The following is a 16,766-nucleotide window of genomic DNA, read 5'->3' as shown; positions in this document are numbered from 1 at the left end:
GTGAAATACAGAAGAAAATGCAGTGGGTTTAGATTCCAAATGAAATATTGTGAAAGCTAACTGCGTATCGAAGTCCATCCTGGTAGATACTACCTCCTTTCTTATGAGAAATAAAAGGGTTGCTTGTTGGTGGAAGTAGGAGGGTCCTTGGATGGGACCTTGCCACCGGGGGAAGTATATGAAAAGCTGTGGGCGGGTCCCGGGGTTCCTGGTGGCTGTGAGACTTCCTTTCTGCATGTCCCATCTTGACGGTGATCCCTGAGGTTTAGATAAGAGCATTTCTCGGCAGGTGGCCGGGAAGTATAATTCTACACTGGAGTCCTTTATGTCTTTTGAGTTGTGGGACTGTCTGGACTTGACGCTGCTTACATTCAGAGCTGGAGCTCCCTGCCCTGGACCTTTGCTCAGGTGCTCAGAATCCCTTCAGGAACTTCCGCCACAACACAGCTGATTGGCGCTTCTGTGTTTTTCTTCATAGTCTTGGAAGAAAGGAAAATTGTTAGATTAGTATACAGTCTCTTAATGATGAAGAGAATAAAACCAGGACTTGGAAATAGTTAGAAAGTACGGAATTGGTTTGAAAACACAGAGTAAGGGGTACAGGATTTCTAGAAAATATAAAAACGAGACTTCAGAACTCCCCTTTGGTTTATTTTACTTAGGCAAACTTCTCCTCCCCTTTACAGGAAATTAACCAAAGACGTTTCGGAAAAGATGGCTCAAGTAGAAGTGAGATTGTCTGACACAGCTTCACAAAGCAACAGCACAGCCAGAGAACTAGATGCTCTGCAGGCAGAAGCGGAAAGCCTAGACAACACAGTGAAAGAGCTTGCTGAGCAATTGGAATTTATCAAAAACTCAGATATTCGGGGTGAGCATTTTTTTGTGCAAATACGCAGTCCCGGACAATGGATTCAACACACTGTCTGACCCTCTAGTACGGCACTTTCAGAATAAAATTTAGTGCTTTCTAATAATCTTAGAGCTTTTTCTCACCAAGTCTCTGGCACAAGTAAGGATTAAGGCCCCCGGTCACAAATGTGCGACCTGGGACTCGGAGAGCCTAAGACCCGGGAGAGGTTCCGTGGAGTGAGCAGCGGAATGGCATCCGGTTCCTGATTTGTTTTCAGTGGATGGTTTAACCTCCTTGGTATTTCTTGGAAATGCGCTCTTGTGAATAGTTCAGAAATCACATTGATATTTCAGCAAATTCTTTTATATTCAAGAATGTTGCCTGGTCAGGGAAGAATTTTTGCAGCATCAGATCCCACTAACCATCCTATTCTGTGCACAACCCTTTATTTTTCTGGCTAGGTCCTCAAAGCCACAGTATGCCATGCTGTTTTATATATGTCATACTAGCCATTTGAGTGGCTCTGAATAGTTAAATGAGTAGGAAAAGAGAAGAAAAAATATCTGGGTATGTAATCTGCGGGCCGCCTGATGCTGTTGGCTGTTGACTGAGAACTGGAAGATCGCCTGTTTGCAGAAACATCTGCATGACTGAGTTAATTTTGCATCCAGATGTTTGGCATCCTCCAGAGCCAGAATAGCTGCTAATGGGACACAGTGTAGCCATTGCTCATGAGGGGAAAGTTATGTTTCTTCCTAAAGATTTTAGTCCTTGAATTTTAGAGCAAAATCATACAGTCAATTTTGGGGCAGACACCAGATACGCCATCGCTTCCTGAGACTGAGCACAAGAGGTTTCACTGTGGGCGATTCCATTTTGTGCCCTAGGTGCCTTGGATAGCATTACCAAGTACTTCCAGATGTCTCTAGCGGCAGAGGAGAGGGTGAACGCCTCCACCACAGACCCCAACAGCACCGTGGAGCAGTCGGCGCTCACCCGGGACCGAGTCGAAGACTTGATGATGGAGCGAGAAGCCCAGTTCAGAGAAAAACAAGAGGAACAGGCCCGCCTTCTGGATGAACTGGCAGGCAAACTACAAAGTCTGGACCTTTCAGCAGCTGCTGAAATGGTAAGGTTTTTGAGGGTTTGGCCCCAAGGCTAGGATGCAATAGGAAGAGAAACGACCCTGTTTTGTCTATAATCCTGTTCACTTTGCAAATGAACCAGCGGGAGTGAAACCGGTCTCTAGTCTCTGGACCACCTATGGGTACCCACCATCCAGCCAGATCAAAACAACATCTGCCTTTCCACACACACCCTCCTTCCCCCACAAACCCCCACCCCCACCCCCGGGTTCCAGAGGTTTCTCTGTGATACAAAGAATCAGGACTACTTTCCCAGACTGTTACACTGACTTGCTGATTTCCTATTCAAATTTGAACCCTTTAGACTGTGGACATTTCTTTTTTTACATAGTTCTAATTTGAAGTGCAAACTCCCTTTTCCGTGGAGCAGTTTCAGGAACCATTCTGGGAGGGACTTGAAAAAATTAAGGGAGCAAAAGAATTTTTCCCTTGGTGTAAATTCGAATGTTCCTTTGTCCCAGTAACTTTACCTGGTGAAGATTAACCCTGAGACCAACCGCGAAAGTAGATTCATTTCCCAGAAGCTTTTAAAGAGTAACTCTGGAGCCAAACGAAATTGAGTAGTGAGTTTAATGAAGATCTGGCAGAAGGCCAAAAAAAGCCAAACTCTGCCTGTTTTGTCCTCTTGTTTCCTTATTGTTTTTCAGGGAAGGACACCTACTGAGAGAATTTGGAGGGTATTGTTTATAGAATAAGGCTTGTGGTCTCTTAGCTTAGGAACACAGAGGAACAGTAATAGCAAGAGGCAGGTGGATGCAGAAAGGCCAAGGGGACGGTGCAGGCTTCCTTGGGATTTTGTCTTTAGTGAAAAGCCCCCTCCCCTCCCTCCTTGCCTCCTTACCTTGCCCATCTCGCGTTCTCTGCAGTTGGCAAAAACACACTGTCGCTGCTACTGTATTGTGCCAAATGTAATTGCTGCCTACAGGGTTATAGATTCTCTTATCACACGTTATAGCATGTAGTGGGACTAGGGAGTAAGGTAGATCTCCTGTCATGGTTTAATAGAAACATGGGGGCCCAGAGCAATGTGCCCACTGCGCTTTGTAGGGCACAAAGTAACTATATACAGGCGTGGGATGACAGCTCTCTCAGTCTTTCCTTTCGGGATTAATTCCTTAGAAATTCCAATAAAAACCAGTAATCACAAACAAAATCCACGCACTAAAGCGAAAGCAGCTGAGCGTGCTGAAGGATGTTTGCTTTGCAACAGAGGGTAGTGAGGGAGTGGGGGGCCGTGTGAATGGGTGCCCTTTCCCCGTGGTTGCTTTTCCATCGGGTGAGCTAACCTTGGGGTTGGCCAGCTTCTGGTTGCTCATTGGATGTATGCAATTCTCCTCTGCGATCTCTCTTTACGGGTTCCATACTGACAGTTCTTGGATAGAGAGGTTTTTGTCCCTTTGTGTTTTTCAAGTACCTTCAGTTCTTTGTTTTGTGTATATTTAGATAGACCCATGCCATTTTTTTCATGCCTGCGGCTGAAATAAAACAGATCTCCTCATGTGTTGTCAGAGTGTTTTTAGAAAGCATCCCTGAGCCCTTATGCTTCCCTTAAGGCCCCCGTTCTTCTAGAGCACGCAGAATAAACTTTCTTCTCTGAAGCTTTTTATATGCTATAAACCAGATACATGAAAGTCCATTATTTTGAGACACACTGGAATTATAATTATCATAAAACTATTAGTCTAAGGAGTTGACTATTTATTCAAAAACTACTTTTTCCTTGTCGGGGAGCATTACCTGCTTTTCACTATCTCTGTTCAACGTGAGAGGACAGCTCCACAGTTTTCTCCCTGCTCGGCCTTTTCCATCATATAGCAAACTTAATCATTTATCCGTTTGCGTGTGTATGCCATGGCCAGGCTCAGATCTTTGGAAGTTTCTGATAGGTAAGGAAGAGGAGTATGGGGAGGGAGAACTGGGGGGGGGGGGGGATTGCTTACTTGTAAAAGTTAAATCTACCTTTGTTCCTTCTGTTTTCTGGTTCCCTTTCACATCTGGAATGTTCTCCCACTTCCCTGCTCAAATCCCACCAGCCAGCTCATCCTTCCCCGATGACTACAAGCCTCCATGGTCTCTCTCCTTTGTCTGCTTTCCTTCCTACTTACAGCACGTGACCTCTTCTTGGCTGTTTTACGGAGAGTGAGCCTGTCTTCCTCACTAGATCTGAAGGTACTGAAAGGCCAGACAGGAGCCTTCTAGGTCACTCTATGGACCAGGACAGTTTCTCAATACCTTTTTTTTTTTAGTCCAGTGATTTAGGATAAAGGGGAAGCATTCTTTTGCTCTCCTGTTGGCAGATTTCAGCCTCACAGCAGATCAGTTTGCACCCCACGCAGCACCCAGATGGCATTCCAGTTCATCGGGGCAGAGGGCACTGGTGAAGCGTCGTAAACTCTGTTTCCTTGGCAGTGAGTAGGTTAGCTTATTCCTAAGCTCTGTGCTCCTCTCCCCGCTCCCCCGCCCCGCCCGAGCACTGTGCTCCCTGGAGCACCCTTGCCAAGGACCACCTACACGCTCTCTGGGGCCACCCAGGCCCTGCACAGCTGTGCTGAGCTTCAGACTCCCTCTGAAGGCCAGGGCCTGCTCCCCCTTGTTGCAGACCTGCGGGACGCCCCCAGGGGCCTCGTGTTCCGAGACGGAGTGTGGCGGCCCCAGCTGCAGAACAGACGAAGGCGAGAAGAAGTGTGGGGGACCCGGCTGCGGGGGCCTGGTCACGGTGGCACACGGAGCCTGGCAGAAAGCCATGGACTTCGACCGAGACGTCCTGAGCGCGCTGGCCGAGGTGGAGCAGCTCTCCAAGATGGTAATTCGGGGGCAGCCTCGCTTTGTGGTGTTGGCTCTCAGTGACAGGCTAGAGGATCTGGAAGGGAGAGATCGGTGTTCCATGGTGAAATGAAAGGGACATGGCAAGGACACGTCAAGTGTCAAAGTGCCGGTTGTTGTGAAGTCAGCGAAAAAAATACACAGGGAGGTTTTCTTCACAGAATATTTAAGAATTTGCTCTCTTCTCATGACAGTGATTTGAGATCATTTGTTACTTATCATGGGTCCAGGGTTATGAATACATTGAGCTGTGCTATAAAAATTTCATGCTGAGCAGCTGAGCATTTATTTTTCTAAAGCGACCATGTTAATATCCTGTTTTATAGGCCACCAAATGGTTCGGAGGAGTTAGAAACAATTAGAAAAAAATGTTTATATGCTAGCCTGATCTGTATGAGAAATTGTGTGGCCAGCTCTAGACAGAGTACTTTCTGTCCATAGAGGAACACAGTACAGTTGAATGAGAGACATTTGTTTCTAAAACCCATGGTTCCAAATGCATAGCTTTTCAGCGTCACTTTCCGGGCCATTTATAGTATTCTGGTCTGCCGTAGAAAGAGTGAAGTTGTTCCCTGGGTCATTTATTCCTCATATTTAGGTCTCTGAAGCAAAACTGAGGGCAGATGAGGCAAAACAGAATGCTCAGGATGTTCTGCTGAAAACCAATGCTACCAAAGAAAAAGTGGACAAGAGCAACGAGGACCTGAGGAATCTGATCAAGCAAATCAGAAACTTTCTGACCCGTAAGTTGTTTTCATTTGACTTTTAGACATTGCTTCTTCTTGTCGAACATAAAAAATGTTTTACAAGAATCTGTGTTTGAGAGACCAGAATTCAAGTCTGCATTTTAGAGAAAATCCATTTCTGGCTGGGAATAAAGTCACATTTCAAAAGAAAAAGTCCATGTTAAGAAATGTTGGCATTTCTTAAGCTGTGTGTACGTAAGTCATCTTCTCTGATGTTATGCAGACACAGATGGGATACCCAAGTAGGAATCAAGTCAAACACACGCTGTGAGAACGAATTTGGAATCTGTTAGAGATTACATAGAATGTCATTAGATCCTCAAAGCAGTAGCTTATTTTGACGCTGCCTGCAAAGCTTTGTAATCCTCTTATTTACAGGACACCATACTTATGGTTAGCTCCATCCCTTCATGTTCTATAGAGAAAGAGAAAATCTCTAGTTTGTGGTCCAGCTAAGTGTTTCTGGTCACAGTCTGAGTGTCATCAGTAAAGGATGGTTTTGGCTTCAAGTTACACAAAACTTTCAACTGAAATGGCCTCAATCAAAAAAGATGCATACTGTATCACATAGCAAGAGGTTCTGGGGCTCATGTAGTAAAGGGTATCTGCTTTGTTCTCGGGCCAGCTCCTGGTTACAAGGTGGCTGCCCAAAGTTTCAGACTTCACACAAAGCCTCGACAATCCCTCGTGAAAGAAGAGACGACCTGTTTCCCTACTGTATCTTTTCTAAAGGAAGGAAATCTTCCTCCAGACGCCTGGAGCAGTCATCCCGATAAATCTCACGGGCCAGGAAAGCATCCCATCCCATGCATAAATGTCAAATGGAATGGGATTACCATCATTGGCAGACTAATCAGCATTTAACTCTGAGTTGCTAAGTTTACCTTCTCTTAGTGGTGGGCGCCTGAACAAAATAGTATTCTGTTAGCAAGGAAAATGGGGAGTAAGAAAGGAGCCAATGGTATTCCTATGGCTATCTTACGAAATATCCTGTGGAAGCCATCACATGATCAAATGTTTTCCCGTGCTTAAACCCTTAGGGGTCCATTTTTATGTTCTTTAATAGTTAAAAAGTAAAACAAAAAACCTTAAATCAATGACATGTTTGAAGCTTAACCTCTTGGGCATTTTTCTGACCACTTTTCACATTAGACATTTGAAATTCCTTGGCTTCTGTGATAATATGCTATCAGATTCTCTTGCTTCTCTGCCTGGATTTTCTCCCTTCCTGTAACTTCCAGAATCCAGATAATTTATGTAAGAAATATCAGCTCTTTATCTCTGCATTTGCAGTAGTCTAGCTATTCTTCCAACGTCAATTAAAAGTGCTACTTGGGCATCTGGGTGGCTCAGTTAAGCCTCTGACTCTTGGTTTCGGCTCAGGTCATGATCTCAGGGTCGTGTGACTGAGCCCCGTGTCAGGCTCTGTGCTCACCGCAGCGTCTGCTGGAGATTCCCTCTCCCTCTGCCCCTCCCCCACTTGCTGCTCTTCTGTAATCTGAACCATTCACTCTGCTGGACTTTGACGGGACATGCTTGGCCCATACAGTCTCTCCACCCAGAGATGTCCATCTTCTTCCCTTCAAATCCCATTATCCTTCAAAATCTTATCAGTTCTTCATCCTCCACAAAAGCCTTCCCGGACTTTCCCAGTCTACAGCAAATTCCAGTAGTTACTTTCTCCACACGTAACTACTCAACTAGACTATAAATTCTTTTTTTTTTTTAAAGATTTTATTTATTTATTTCACAGAAAGAGACACAGCAAGAGAGGGAACAGAAGCAGGGGGAGTGGGAGAGGAAGAGGCAGGCTTCCCATGGAGCAGGGAGCCCGATGTGGGGCTCGATCCCAAGACCCTGGGATCATGACCTGAGCCGAAGGCAGACGCTTAGCGACTGAGCCACCCAGGCGCCCCTAGACTATAAATTCTTAAACAGGAAGTGGCTATGTCTTGGTGTCACCCCAGAAGGCAGTTCACCTGGTGGGTGACGAGAAGTGACGAAGTTAGCCATCTGTGACTCTGGCCTCTCTGTGGGGACGTCTTTGCTTTTCACAGAGGACAGTGCGGACCTGGACAGCATCGAAGCAGTGGCTAACGAAGTACTGAAGATGGAGATGCCCAGCACCCCGCAGCAGTTACAGAACTTGACAGAAGATATTCGGGAACGAGTTGAAAGCCTTTCTCAAGTCGAGGTTATTCTACAGCAAAGCGCTGCTGACGTTGCCAGAGCGGAGATGTTGCTGGAAGAAGCTAAGAGAGCCAGGTATCTGAAGACGTTGTGGCATTTAGGGGGCTTCTGTTTTGTGTCTAGCAGGGAGCAAAAAGTCTTTCTTTAACCGGGGAGATTTCTAAGACTGACCTGTAGGAGTCTCTCTGGGTCATTCCAAGAGGCTGTTGTTTAAATTTTTTTTAATGTCTGAGAGGAAGTAACATTTTCATGTTCACATAGATCGTCTCCTTCTTTCACCCAGCAAAAGTGCAACTGATGTTAAAGTCACCGCAGACATGGTGAAGGAAGCGCTGGAGGAAGCAGAAAAGGCCCAGATTGCCGCAGAGAAAGCCATAAAGCAAGCAGATGAAGACATCCAGGGAACCCAGAACCTGCTCACTTCGGTAAGATAGTGGGGGGAGAGAACACTCACAGAAACTCTACCTGCAAAGCAAGTGCCTTTGACAGTGACGTGCACTCTCACAGCTGAGCATGGAAGGGCTGCCCTAATTTCAGGAAAAGCCAGACGACTGCGTGAGCGCGGGTGCTACAGGACCCTGAAGACCCTGGATCTTAGTTAAGCCCCCTTCACTTTCAAAGTGTATGTGTTTCTATCTCCCTTTTCCTTCAAGGACTCACACAGACACTCTTTAGCAGTAGGAAGGATAGTATTAATTTCAAAATTTAGTTTTAGGAAACTTCTGCTGTATCTCAAAACTTAGGAGGTAAGCATTCACAAAATTTTACTGTAAATTTTAAAAACCGCTGGAGAGCAATGAAGGTCAAAATGCTTCCAGTCCCCAATTCTAGACAAACCTGATAGGGACCTTATAGCTAAACAATCTGTTTTGCTCAGAATGCATTAAGTAAACTCAACGCCCAATGTGGGGCTCAAATTCACGACCCCCAGATCAAGGGGCACATGCTCTACTGACTGAGCCAGCCAGGAGCCCCAAAAACTTACCATAAGCAGAATGCTCTTGACTCAGGGACTACAAAATATTAAAAAGTATACATGAAGAGTTTTTCACATGGACTTAGTGCTTTATTCTAAAAATCCTATCACTTAAAAGTAATTCAAGTATAATTGTCATTTTTCAAAAGGCAGTCCTACAAGCAAATCTTTCCATCCAATTTTAGGAAAGGTCATTTGTTTTATAAAAATGGATAGGAAATAAAATGGACTCCTATGATCCCTACCCACTTCTCAGAATATACTCTGAAATTAGATACCATTAGTCTGCACTGTCACGCTTCCCAGGCCAACAGCCCCTAATGTTTAAAACCTGAGAGGTGGTCTTTCAACCTGCTTTTCCTACCATTGGTTGATAGAAACCTGTCTTCCCCTATTCTGTCGTGCTCAATAAATGAGACTCGACTGTTCCTCGGCCACTTTTCCTTCTTAAATTTTGAGTTAAGGCCCTTTCTTGTTCAAGTATAGAAAAATTACATTTTCCCACTAGACTATGTTCTAACCCTTTGATTATTCTGATTTTTTATCTCCAAGGTTTTGCAAATTTCTCAGTGTGCTGTTAACATTTTAACGAACTTTATCTATTTAGCTGACTTTATAAAAATTACTAAGTTTTGGGGCACCTGGGTGATGCAGTCGGTTAAGCCTCTGACTCTTGGTTTCGGCTTAGGTCATGTTCTCAGTGTTGGGAGATCGAGCCCGGAGTCAGGCTCCACGGTCGGCTCAGGGGTCTGCTTGAGATTCTCTAAAATATATCTTTCTAAAAAATTACTAAGTTTTGAAAAGCAAAATGGAAAATATAAGATTTAATCAAATTATAGGTAACATTATTTGGCTTGACGATGTAAGTGAATGATAGTTTTTTTCAGGGACCCTAGGGGACAGGAAACATTTAAGAAGCAAAAAGAAAGTCTTAAGCAAAAATAACTTCTAAACTATGCTATTAATGAAAGCTTGTCAAAATTGATTCACTCATTTATAAAGCTTATCTTCTAAGAATTAAAACTACTAAGAATATTTTTCTATGTTGATGGGTGAACTTAACAATCATTTGGTTTGAAATACAAATTTTGCCATGTCTATATTGATTTACTAGTTTCATTATGACATTATTGTTACTCAGACTTAATTCTATGGAATAGACCCATCCTAAAAGGGAATTTATTTAAAAAAAACTAGGTGCTCAGTGAAACTGGTTCTTCTGTCATGGGTCAGGCTGCTTACTTGGGCTTGCTTTTCAAAATCAATGTTTACTGATTATTCTTTGAAAAGAGATATATGGATCCTCACCAATTACCCAGATATTTTTTTCCCAAATGACTTCGAGTGTTTATGGGTTCCAGCCATCACTTCCCCAGACGACATGCCATCTCACAGTCCTAGAGTGACTTTTCTGAGTTTTCAAGAACATTTCTGGTCTGCCTTTAGTAATTAGCTGAGAATACTCAACTTTCCAGATAGTTTCTGAAGACCCATAACCTCCATTAGAGTTTAACATTTAACATTTAGAGTTGACAGGAAAAACTAAAGGTGACTTGGGAGTTACCATTTTCCCACCCACATGAATTTGGAAATTTCTGTGGAAATCCTTCCTCTCACATCTGCTTATTTGTGACCATTGTTTAGCCAAAGCTTGCAGGTGTCCTTAAAATGCTTTCTCAACCCATCAAGCTGTCTGGGGGTGGTTCAGTAAGAAGTTTACATGAATTTCCAGCCGAGACCATCAGAATTACGAAAAGAATAAAGTTGGGCACTTTATATAAGCTTTCCTGAAATTTTATTATCCTTTTGGTAATTTTCTCTTTGGGTCCAGAGCAAAACAGCAAAGCAGCCTTTTAGTCTTCCTCTAAATTTGTATTCCTAGCACGCCCAACTACTTGTTGTTCAATTAATGGCTGGCTGGGTGACTGACATTATACTTGCAGATTGAGTCTGAAACCGCTGCTTCTGAGGAGACTTTGCTCAACGCCTCTCAGCGCATCAGCGAGCTAGAGAGGAACGTGGAAGAACTGAAGCGGAAGGCAGCCCAGAACTCTGGGGAGGCAGAATATATTGAAAAAGTGGTGTACACGGTGAAACAAAGCGCAGATGACGTTAAAAAGGTAAGAAAGCTTTGTAACTTCACAACTGTGTTCATAAAGGAGCAACGGTCTCCTCGTTGCCTTCCTTGGAACCAGTAAGGGACATGGACCCAACAGCTATTCATCAGAAATATCCCCAGTGATCCGTTTTGAAATAGCAGTCATTAGAGACCCAGATGGAAAAGAGTGGGAGTGGAAAGGAAGGTGTCCAAGAAGCGTGACCTAAGCCCTCATATCCAGACTTGGAGAAGGAGGCAAAAAATGAAATTAGGGGCGGAAGTCTTAAAATACACAGAGCTTATACTTTGCTAATTCAATTAGGAAGGCCTTTATGGCATACGGTAATTACTTGGCCATTTGAGAAGTCTTGAAAAGCAGGGTAGAAAAAGCTTAAGGCGTCTGTCACAGAACTGCTAGCAGGAACTAAATCTCACATCTTCTACACTCACTCTGAATTAACCACCCCTTCCTTCTCACTGGAAGGTACTATGTTTTGCAGAGAAAATCTCATACAACCCAAATTTTTCACTAGAAGCAACGTAATCATTAAAACATACGTTCAGCGGGCAAATGTTTATCTCCAAAGAAACCTTTTTACACTTTTGAGGGGAATGTGTCAACCGTTAAATGAACAGTAGGGAGTTATAAATGGAAATTTAGTCAAGATTTTTCCTTGAGGTTAATGTAGCTTTTAGGCATTACAGAAGGGTGACCTCCTTCCACCTCTGGTTGGGGAAGAGAACAAAACGGGAAGAAAAGTGCACTACTCTGTCCGTTTTTTCTGTTGTGGTTTTTTTCTTTCTCGTGGTTCTGAGAGCATACGTCGCCCAAGTAGTCTTTTTACAGAGCATTTTTTCCAAAAACACAGCATTTGATTACAGTAAGATGAACAAGACCCTGACCTTGAAATCCCTCTATCAATGGCTACTGTTTGAGCAGTGTTTCTCAAAAGCACCTGCAAGAAGCACCTTGTCAAACCCACACCAGTTTCTCATCTCCTCACCATCCCTGCATATGCTACCATCTCCTCTTTCTTTCCTTCCTTCCCTTAAATCTCTACACATCCTACACTAGTCACAATCCAGATGGTCCTCCTGTTTGGCTCTTCAAATGGGCCTTTTCTGATATCTAAAGGTTTGGATCACAGCAAACCTACTTTACAGAAAACCTACTTTTTTACCTCTGTATAATTATCTTGTGACGTCTCCAGAGAAAAGTGCTGAAAAGATAAAGGCTTAGCCCTGGAGACCTGCTCAACTCCCAAAATGTCTTTCAAATCCTTCATTTTAAAAAAACTCGTATGTCAGTGTTGTATTTAATTCCACTGTTTCAGAATATTTAATTATTATTTACACCAAATGGTTTAACGCCTGAGTACCCTTCTGAGCTTGCCACAAGGACACTCTTAGTGTCAGAGATTACATGTGTCCTCTCTGTCTACTTGGAACTGCAGGCTCTGGACGGTGAAGTTGATGAGAAGTATAAGAAGGTAGAAAAATTAATTGCCAAAAAAACCGAAGAATCAGCAGATGCCAGAAGGAAAGCTGAAATGCTACAAAATGAAGCAAAAACACTTCTGGCTCAAGCAAACAGCAAGCTGCAACTTCTGAAAGGTGGGTCTTAGGCTCGTGCTTTCATAAGGTATTTTAAAATTAAGACCTCCGTGGAGTTTATTTAAAAGGTTGAAAATCTGTTCACTTTGTCTTGGGCCTTATAGGCAGAAAGGATCAGTAGGAGATGGAGATCCTAGTATAATTTGCTCAGACTTTTTTTTTTTATCTCCCACAGATTTAGAAAGAACATATGAGGACAATCAAAAATATTTAGAAGATAAAGCTCAAGAATTAGTAAGACTGGAAGGAGAGGTGCGTTCGCTCCTAAAGGATATAAGCCAGAAAGTTGCTGTTTATAGCACCTGCTTGTAACGGAGGAGGAGGAGGAGGAAGGGCTCGAAGGTGGCCAAGGTGACCAAAGTAACAGAGCTCCATTTAAAAAACTGACTTCATGATCTTCAAAATACAGCTCCTTACCTATTTAATGTTTTTAATCACCACATTTTGTACGGAGTTAAATAAAGTACAGTCCTTTTGTAAAAATTTATATTTAGGATAATTCTTAAATTTTACTTTTACTCAGTGTTTGTGAATCCCTTGAAGCTAGGATCTTTTCAATGTAAAATGGTTTTATAAACAAACTGCCTTCACGGGACCCTGATTTCTGTTTTGTCTATAAACAAGCGATCATCTTTTTGCTAGGTCAGTATCCTCCACACATCTGCCCCCCGGACCACCTCCCAGTGGGGTGCCCAGGCGGAGGGGAGGGGAAGTCATACAGCCTGAACCCCCTTCACCATTTCAGTGGCAGCTCAGTTGCTCCAATCTCCAAAACTCCTCTAAATACTCATTGCTCTGAGAAAGAGAACAAAAAGCAATTTTTAGAAAATCAGGCGGGTAAACTGACTTTTAAGCGTGAGCAATCCTGGCCCTATGCTGGGTGGTGGAGGGGGGAGGTTGAAATGAAATCCAGCCGGAGTTTAGGAACACTGCTCCTGCCAACTAAGCAGTGCCAATCACAGTATAAAGTGCTGTAACTTCTCAGTGTTTCCATTGTACTTTATTAGATTTCACAAACTAAAAGATTCTCTGCTACAGTCTGTATGTGAGGCCAAAGCAATGACAGAACAATCACTTATTCCACAGGATAAAGAAAACAGTTGAATTCCAACTGCCAAACCCATGTCAACCTCAGAGCTGAGCTGGAGAACGGGCCAAGCAAGGCCTAAGTGGTCTTTTCACAAATTCCTATTAGAGCAAGACAAGTTCTGTGTAGCACTCTGGGCCTGAACCGAAGTTATGTAAACAGATGTAATATAAACAATAAGGCAACCTCCCTCTCCTTCAAGGCAATTACTTGTCACTTTTATTTAGGTAGAGAGCCTACTGCCCAGCAAATTGGTTTTACCTCATCATCTGCTACAGCAACTAATTTTTTTCCCTTAATCTTAAGTATTTCACTTAAAATAGAAATCCTTACCTGTACCCACTCCTTTTTAGCTAAACAACTCAAGATGTCACTTTGAAATCACTCATTTTCATCAGCTCAGGGAACTGGACAACTAATTCCCACCCTTCACAAGCCAAGAAAATACTAAGAACTTAGTAAATAAGTGAACATTTAAATCTGTTTTATACCCACAACTTCATTCCCACCTAGACAGAACTATTTTGTGTGTTTCTATAGCCAGGACTTCATATTAAACTCTATTTCTCACTATTTTTTTTTCCCTAGAGTAGGGGACATGTCTGGAGTTTAAATAAGCTAGCACTTCACAGAATATCGGGATTTCAGATTTTATTTATTTTTTTTTAAATTTTTTATTTATTTGCGAGAGAGAGAATGAGAGACAGAGAGCATGAGAGGGAGGAAGGTCAGAGGGAGAAGCAGACTCCCTGCCGAACAGGGAGCCTGATGTGGGACTCGATCCCGGGACTCCAGGATCATGACCTGAGCCGAAGGCAGTCGCTTAACCAACTGAGCCACCCAGGCGCCCGGGATTTCAGATTTTAAAACACAGAGGTCATTTCCAATAATGGCCAAGTAGCACATGTCAGGCCAGCCCTCCTGCTAATAACTACTGCAAACTGAACAAAATAGATATTTTTTAAAGTAAAGGTCCTGGAGAGGGGAGTTGACAGAGAACAGCACTGGGTGAAACTCCCATTGTTAATGGCTTTTCACCTGAGGGCAGGTCCCAGCCAAGTATGACATCGGGGGGAAGCCAAGTTTTACTGGTTAAGGAATTGAAGGACTGAGTCAGGGGCAACTAGAATAACTAATACATGGGGGGGGGGGGCTCCCAACTCTGCTATCATTTGCCCAGTGTCCGGCTGAGCTATGCACTACACACGCACGGGACAGACGCAACGCAGCCGAGGTAGAGCTCAAACAACGGGGTAGATGTTTCAGCTGCTGCCCCCCAGCAAAGACAATGCAGTTGGGGTTCAGCCAAGTTAACTGCCCACTGAAACAGAAATTCCCTATTTTTCAGAGGTAGGTAAGAAAATCCAGAGTCTTTACAATGGATCGTTCATAATAACTATAGTAGAGTCCAAGACTACTGGACATAGAAGAAGTTGCAATCAAGTGAGTATCTAGTTTGCATATTTCTAGTACTTTAAGTTTTTCCTTTTTAGAATATGCTATCCTAAATCTGATTCTTAAATTTAGTTAAAAAACGCAAAAGCCTATTTTAACATTTAATACTTTGTTACTGAAGTGTTTCAAGAGCTGGCCATTTTAAACATTAATCAACAAATATGATTTTATAGCACTCTTTAAAGAAATAGTCATTTACCCAGCCACAGATACACTGGAAATCCAAAGACAGCGGATTAAATTTTCCCATATGCTGTGTCTCCAAAAGTGTATGCTCCAGTTAGTTGGTAATACTAAAACAGATGAAAGGGTAATGACCTTTTAAATGCCTTAATGTTGTCCCCCAGTGTGGTAAAAAGATAGATCCAGGCCTAGAAGAGGAATAATAAACAGAAATAAGAATATACACTATAGGTAGTCATAAAAGAACTAGGACCATCTTGACATCCACTCAAAACAACCAGTACATGAATATTTAGGACTGTTTATTTCTGTATTTTCATTCCCCGCTGTAATACATTTACATCTTCATTTAATATTTGAATTTCACAGATACACCTCCTTAATTTGGTTAACTGTAGACCTCAATGGGTCCTTAAAAATTTAAACATAAATTCTACCTCTAAACTGCAAGAATTTGGGGATTAAATAAGTGAGAGATCATCGTTGTATTTACATCAGTTTGGTTTATACATATTTTAATCTTAATTCTAATGACTGTTTCCAATATGAAAACCAAGTTTAAAATAACTTGATCACCTTGCTTCAAACACAGCTGGCTCACATACCTACGCCAGCTCCATCCATGTAAGTAAATCAACTTTACAATAGCAGAGATAAAAGCTAAGAAACATAAATTTAGTGAAGTCGAATCTTTCAGAAACTGCATGAAAAATTTTCCTGGATGCTACTATAAAAGTAGCTTTTTTCTGCAATATTAATGCACTGAAACAAAGTATTAAATTTATTTAAAATAGATGAGATTATTCCATTCTGTCCGAACCTATTAAAACCTTCCAAAAGTTTCATAATTCAGTCCTAGAAATTCTTGGAGCTGTGAGCATTTCCTGTTCAGAAATGTGACCTCCACAAAAGCTCCCAGGAAATTTCAGAAAAATATAATCTTCTAATTTAAAAGTTGATTGATTTGCCGAATGATGCAGCCAGGTTTGCTTCTCTAAAAGCTTCTGATAAGGTCTGTAAGGGAAGAAATTTAAAATTAGAAACCAAATATTTGTGGGTGAGAAGAAACCTGAGGTAACCATTAATTCTGTATGCTGTCGATAACTACCGGATGCGCATGGCAGACTCTGGCTATATCTTCACAGGATGCTCCGTACTCCAGCGCAAGAGCGGCTTCATTCACCATTTCACCAGCACCCTTTAAAATAACAGACCAAGAAGTCATTTTCTTCCCATGGCAAAAACTACAAGCTAACAGGATTCGCTGTTAGAGCAGTTAACTAACTGCCTCCAGTCAGGAAAAGCTTAACAGGAAAGGTGGCACAGAAGACAAGAGCTTGGGCTCTGGAGCCAGCTGGCCTGGATTCAAATCCTACTGCGGAGTCCCTCCGAGCACTCACTCTGTGTGAGTCATTCCATTTAGTCACTTCAAAAATGGGCAGAGCAACTCCTGCCCCCCAGAATTGTGAACATTAAGTTACTGCATGTATACAGAAAAATATATTACAAACTAAGGACTCCAGTGTTTCATCATCATCGTTACAGCAGATCCCGAGGGGAAGTGCGTACTTCAGGGTCAGTGGTAGGAAGGGCTTC

At 42.7% G+C, this 16,766-nt stretch overlaps 2 protein-coding genes across 3 annotated transcripts in view; one reads left to right on the top strand and one right to left on the bottom strand.

Moving 5' to 3' along the window:
* LAMB1 (laminin subunit beta 1) overlaps positions 1-12,932 on the top strand; it is a 72,048-nt gene extending 59,116 nt beyond the window's left edge. The window contains exons 26-34 of the mRNA XM_081800723.1: positions 687-871; positions 1,741-1,982; positions 4,598-4,801; positions 5,420-5,564; positions 7,625-7,832; positions 8,041-8,182; positions 10,677-10,853; positions 12,286-12,445; positions 12,621-12,932. Of these exons, the coding sequence (XP_081656849.1) occupies positions 687-871; positions 1,741-1,982; positions 4,598-4,801; positions 5,420-5,564; positions 7,625-7,832; positions 8,041-8,182; positions 10,677-10,853; positions 12,286-12,445; positions 12,621-12,757 (1,600 nt within the window). The 3' untranslated portion in view covers positions 12,758-12,932. The remainder of the gene's footprint in view (positions 1-686; positions 872-1,740; positions 1,983-4,597; positions 4,802-5,419; positions 5,565-7,624; positions 7,833-8,040; positions 8,183-10,676; positions 10,854-12,285; positions 12,446-12,620) is intronic.
* A 2,519-nt stretch (positions 12,933-15,451) lies between these two features.
* Positions 15,452-16,766, bottom strand: part of DLD (dihydrolipoamide dehydrogenase) — a 30,580-nt gene continuing 29,265 nt past the window's right edge. For both annotated transcript variants that reach the window (XM_006745827.3, XM_081800748.1), the window contains 2 exons: positions 16,279-16,368; positions 15,452-16,184 (listed from right to left, as the gene is read on the bottom strand). In XM_006745827.3, the coding sequence (XP_006745890.1) occupies positions 16,119-16,184; positions 16,279-16,368 (156 nt within the window). In that variant the 3' untranslated portion in view covers positions 15,452-16,118. The remainder of the gene's footprint in view (positions 16,185-16,278; positions 16,369-16,766) is intronic.

Source organism: Leptonychotes weddellii, chromosome 12 (genome assembly GCF_054177405.1).
Source record: "Leptonychotes weddellii isolate Sample4059 chromosome 12, ASM5417740v2, whole genome shotgun sequence".
NCBI classification, from domain to species: domain Eukaryota; kingdom Metazoa; phylum Chordata; class Mammalia; order Carnivora; family Phocidae; genus Leptonychotes; species Leptonychotes weddellii.
The sequence above is the reverse complement of the archived record's forward strand: the minus strand, read 5'-3'. Positions and strand labels throughout refer to the sequence as shown.